General features: G+C 35.3%; 1 protein-coding gene across 1 annotated transcript in view; it reads right to left on the minus strand.

Moving 5' to 3' along the window:
- The window catches only part of LOC133515569 (ATP-binding cassette subfamily G member 4), a 60,812-nt gene extending 55,541 nt beyond the window's left edge, over window positions 1-5,271 (minus strand). The window contains exon 1 of the mRNA XM_061848133.1: window positions 4,980-5,271. Within this exon, the coding sequence (XP_061704117.1) occupies window positions 4,980-5,205 (226 nt within the window). The 5' untranslated portion in view covers window positions 5,206-5,271. The remainder of the gene's footprint in view (window positions 1-4,979) is intronic.
- Between the last annotated feature and the right edge of the window lie 808 nt (window positions 5,272-6,079).

A 6,079-nucleotide genomic window follows, 5' to 3' on the forward strand; every position in this document is an offset into this window, starting at 1 on the left:
GTATGCTTGTTTGCCACCGACGTAGTATAAAAAATGGATTAAGGTGAAGAAATGTATACATATTTATGAACTCGACTCGAATTGACAGATGGGCTAAGGAAAACATACAATTATACATAGACGGGAAAAAAAATCATGTTCTTGTTCCAGTGTTGCTCAAACCTAGAATAGTGTGGTTACCACAAGTTTGACACTGACTATATTCGTATCGTAACATACTTTCTATACATCTCGCTCGCTAATATACCAGTACGAGCGAGATGCATAGAAAGCAAGTTATACACACGCTAGTGAATGTCAGTATCAAGCTGATGGTAATAGCTATCTTTTGTATTCATTGGATCCCTAAAGGCAATAACTTACCTAATTCATTTTATTCCATCTGTGTTTACTAATAGGTATTTTAATAATAATGTAAAATGTTGTTACCGTCGTTACTGAAGACCGTATAGTTCATTGCCAAGTTATGTACCTACTCAAAAATATATTTAATTATTTACTTTATTTCAACTTCCATCATCTTCGCGTTATCCTGGCATTTTGTAACGGCTCGTGGGTGTCTGGGATCCGCTAGGCAACTAATCCCTTAGAATTGGCGTAGGTACAATTTTTTTTACGAAAGCGATTACCAGTTGACCTCCCAACCCAGAGGGTAAACTAGGCCTTATTGGGATTAGTCCGGTTTCCTCACGATGTTATCCTTCACCGAAAAATGACTGGTAAATATTAAATGATATTTCGTAAATTCCGAAAACTCACTGGTACGAGCCGAAGTTTAAACCCGCGACCTCCGGATTGCAAGTCGCACGTTCTTACCGCTAGGCCACCAGCGCGTTTAAGCTTATTTTACGGCTTAAGTCACGTATTTTTTGTGACCCGCGCGACGTGTTTTGGAGAACCTAGGTCTCCTTTCTCAAGCACTAACAGTCCGGAAGTAGTGTGAAAGAGGATTTGAAATAGAAGTGCCATCTAATAGATCAAAGGCCAAAGGCGACATCGTTTCGAGCTTATTGTACCACACAAGACTACATGAATGATAAAACAACGTGGGATTAATTGTGATTCGAAATGATTAATTATTTATTATATTTGAATAATGATGATGAAATGGATATTCCAATGTATGTACGTCCTTTGTTCTTTTTATTTTATTTGTTTGACATTTAGAATTTATTCTAGAAACATTCTAGACTAGTATTTTTTATACAATTGTTTTTTTTTTTGTTTGACGATATTTTGTGAAATTCTTAGTATTCAATTTGATCTATGAATTATATTCATTAGTATTATATAAATAATAATATTTACATCAATAAATTGCTCTGATAATACTGTCTCACTATTCATAAGTGCTTGTTGCTAGGCCTACATGATGTACTGTAGTGTAGTATTTAAACTGAACTGAACGTTTACGTTATGCCCGGTAAAATGGCGCCACTTATTGATATTTAATAAATTTAACACATATCAGTGAAAGAATAAGGATCAAAGTCAAATGGCGTTCTAAAAGTTTTAATCAAGTGTCGAAAAACGGCAGTAAATTGTGGCTACAAAGTTTTCTTTGACAATCCACCTCTATTTCAAATTCTCTTTGGTAGTGTTCAAAATTAGTTGAATGTCATTATATCTCACGACAATTTCAATTGGATTATCATTAATATTATCTATGCAGTTATTTATTATCGTATTCGATAATAATATCATTAGTTCCTAAGCACGAGATATCTAGGTCCGGTTGTAATATCTAACATGCTAGATGACCTTAAAAGCGACCTTTGGTTCTGATTAGCGAGCTATCTTGACAGTAATTAAGATATTTGCGTCATCTTGAGGAAATAGCAATAATTGGAGTATATTTGACCTATTGAGGACAGCGTTTATTTCTCAATTTGCCCTATAACTTGCGTATGGTGACAGCTTTTGGAGTATATTTGACCTATTGAGGACAGCGTTTATTTCTCAATTAGCCCTATAAGTTGCGTATGGTGACAGCTGTTGGAGTATATTTGACCTATTGAGGACAGCGTTTATTTCTCAATTTGCCCTATAACTTGCGTATGGTGACAGCTGTCATCACCATACAATTTATAACCTTAAGACGAAAGTAGAGGACCTGCACGAAATCGCCTTTTCATTCAAACGTAGTCCTCATTTTCCTCTATGGATATTGTCTTTATTGAAAATATTTTGACACAATTTGTTGTATATCAACTACGGAAGGTGGAGGTAAGGAAATAAATCTCCATGTACCAAAAAGTATCATCAATAAACCTTAAATAGGTGGCGCTACAATACCTAGAATACTTGAACAAGAAAATCAAATCATAGACAGCGCACTTCACTTCGTTAATAGCGCCTAGGTTCTTAACTACTCTAGCGCTACTCTGGAGAGATTTGGAACTATTATTTATAGCTGACAGCTGGACACTTTTGCAACAGTTCTACCATAAGAGATGTCACTCCTCTTAATCCCACACTCCATAATATCAACCACAGCGTAGTTTGACATTATTAAATTTTTTAATTATTATAAGAGTTAGGAACATTTTAGCATTTGTATGAAATCGGTTTTTCGATCCAAATTTTTACAATCATCCAAAAATCTAAAAGAAATCAAACGTAGAGACAAATCTATGGTTAATACCTCAAATTATGTAAAAACATTTTCCATAATGTTAATATCTGGATAGGAAATGGGGACTACGTTTCCTCTTAAAACGCAAGATTGTATCGAGATGCTGTCACTGTATCCATTTAGATTATCTGCGGAATAAGAAGAGTCGTGGAATGTAAGGAATGATAATTATATTGTTTAGTTTTGTGTTTATTCTGTGCTAGACTTCTTTTATTGCATCTGGAACACCTACTGACATAACATTTTTTTTTTTTTTTAAATTCCGCTACCTAAAGGTTGTCTGGAAGAGATCGCTTTTTAGCGATAAGACCGCCTGTTGTTTACCTCTTCTTTATGTGTTGTATTATTTGTACTGTTTCTGTATTGAGGTGTGCAATAAAGTATATTTGTATTGTATTGTATTGTATTGTAAGGGGACCAATAACCACCAATTTCCGCACAGACCCAAGACAGGTGAAAAATATTATATAGAAAAGACGTTTTGACTTAAGAGGCTGTCAATACCTAAAGCGCGCACACTGTCTATTTGTATCGGAGTAAATGAGATAGCACTGTCGCATGTTACTGGGCCTGGGCAAGGGAATAATAAGAAAAATATTTAAATAAAAAAAGTGGATTATTAGTGTAATATTTTACTCAACAGCGGTTTAGATATAAATGTTTTGAAATTGTGATTTTAATTGCAGACCCATAAGTCAAAACAATAAAGACATAGAACCGTTTAATTGTGATTTTTTTACAATCTTTGCAATTATTTTCTATCGAGCCGATTTCGTTCAATCATGTATCGAGTACAACCACGGTCTTTGAAATATAATTAATATGAACATATATGTTTCTTACTTGACTAAAACAAATAGTCTTTCTTAAAAAACTGTTTAAGGAACATCAATTTCAAGGACATTGGGTGTTGACAGCCCCTTAAGATACGATAAGAGAGTTATTTTAGTTACATTAGCTTTAAATTAAAATTAAAATATTTATTTCGGACTCTGGTTCCATAATTTGTTAGTATAATCATGTATAATACACACAATACACTTACAACTACAACACTGTACAATTTACTTTACAACTAGTGTTAGTGACATACATTACTTAAACCTAAACCTAATATCTCCGGGGAGAGGCGCGCACTGGGGCATGCATCTTATCCCAATAACGCATTATCGGGCAATCTACCCGTTCAGCAAGTGAGCTCAAAATGCTGTTGGTGCTACCCAGAACTCTTCGCATCAAAGATGATATTCTGGTGCGTAAAATTGCGTGGAACCCCGGCACGCCCGCCGCCGCGAAAATAATACCTATGTTATTTTATGGTATCGACTCGACGACTTGTCGATACTTTCATAAGACATAGGTACCGTAATTTTTCATGCCAAACATTGTCTGGTTTGCAAAAACAGTGATTCTCTGTCAAATAGCTGTGTATGTCGTCCTTTTAACAGTCGCCTTTTTCCATTATGAGTAAATAGATAGGGATTTGGTAGAGTACAGTCAAGTGCAAAAATATGTATCGAAATAATCGTCTCAAAAATATGGTACTACGCTCTTATTACACTGGAATAAGATGCTATGGGACATATTTTGAGTAAGATGTGTACACCCATATTTATACACTTGACTGTACCTAGCACTGTTTTCAAGCCAGGCAAATGTTTTTCATGGTGGGCAATGTTAAAGAAGTTTACGGCACCGATATATGTAAGTAAGTAAATATTCTTTATCGTGCACCATACAGTTAAAACTAGACAGGAAATGAAGAAACACTTAAAAGTTAGGTAACAACAGGCGGTCTTATCGCTAAGAAGCGATCTCTTCCAGACAACCTTTGGGTGGCAGTGAACTATGAACTTATAACATTGAACGGGTAGTGCCGATATACATATAATTCAACAAAATGAAGACGCAAACAATATAATACATACCTACTTTTTAATAAAATAAATACATATATACATACATACATACACACACATATATATATATATATATATTATACAATCATAAATAAAGGTAAGTTTAGGCAGCGAAAGGTAATGAGTTATCAAAAGTTTTCTTTATGTTTTCAATTTAAAAAATATCAATTCTTGATATACAGTCTCGTCTGAAAATATCGACACAAAAATGTGCCAAAAATATGTATATACCATCTTAATATATGGGCAATAAAGTGGTGTATACATATTTTTGGCACTTTTTTCGTATCGATATTTTCAGACGTGACCGTACTTGACGACTTCAAGATCTTCTTAAGTTACTCTAAAGCAACTTTGTCGCTGTGGTTTTATATTTCAAACACGACAAAAATATTGATAAACAATACACTTAAAAATATAAATACCTTTATTAATTCCAAGTTTCACAGTACACGTTATGTTACTGAAGTGCATATCCACAGCTTCCCGCGCCGGCACCCTTGAGAGCCCTTGCGGGGCAGCCTGGGGCATTGCTACTGCCATGGCAGGAGCGGCAGTGGCAGGAGCTGCCGGGGCAGGAGCTGGCAGCACCACACCATCAGAACTGAACGCGACACTCTTGTCGACAATTTCTGCTCCGGCGAGCATCATTTTCGTTTCGAAATTCGCGCGTGCTACGCGTGCGCGCTGCTGAATGTCGCGCGGGCGAATGCGCGAGCGACCATCGGCCATCTGTCACCAGCTGTTTCAAGCGCCAACGTTCTTTTGATAAACCAGAATAGCGTCAGGTACTAACTGAGTGCAATGGGAGCTCTAAATATACTGGTTATGTGCATTGTTGTGTGAATGTGTTAGCACCCTTTGTCCACCAGATAATCGACTATATCGTGCTTCGCGCGCTAATTTGTATGTAATGTTTACGAAGTTGTTTGAACAATAGGCTTTATTTGGTGAATGTTTACGATGAGACAAAAGGACAGTAACTGGCTATAATTATTTTTTATTCTTTGACACTTGGAGAACCTTTACACCTCCAAATATTATTAATGTAATTATTATCTTTCTCAGACCGTAGGGACCTTATACATCTCCAAACTTAATGTATTAACCGTGGAGACTACTCGTCTCTGTAATATTGTATAATATACTTGACTTGGTGCATACTAGTTCTGTATTTTGTTGCATTAGTTTATGAGACTGCTAGCTTAACAGTCCAAACGCGATTTATTTATTTAGTATAAATTTTATTTTGACACTTGGAGAGACTATTATTAGTATTAGAACTCTGACATTGGGGACCTTTTACATCTCCAGATTTAATGTATTTTTAACCATAGAGACTATACATCTCTTTTGTATTGTAGTAATTATTTATTTTAAGATTATTATAATGTAATGTTTACCCAGGTATTGGCCGTTGTATTTATAAATGTTGTTATGTATTTTTATGTTACTATAAATGTTGTATTGACTTGTAAAAGAGCCCTTGAGGCCTACTTGCAGAATAAATTTTTGAATTTTGAAT

This window comes from Cydia pomonella, chromosome 2 (assembly GCF_033807575.1).
Source record: "Cydia pomonella isolate Wapato2018A chromosome 2, ilCydPomo1, whole genome shotgun sequence".
NCBI classification, from domain to species: domain Eukaryota; kingdom Metazoa; phylum Arthropoda; class Insecta; order Lepidoptera; family Tortricidae; genus Cydia; species Cydia pomonella.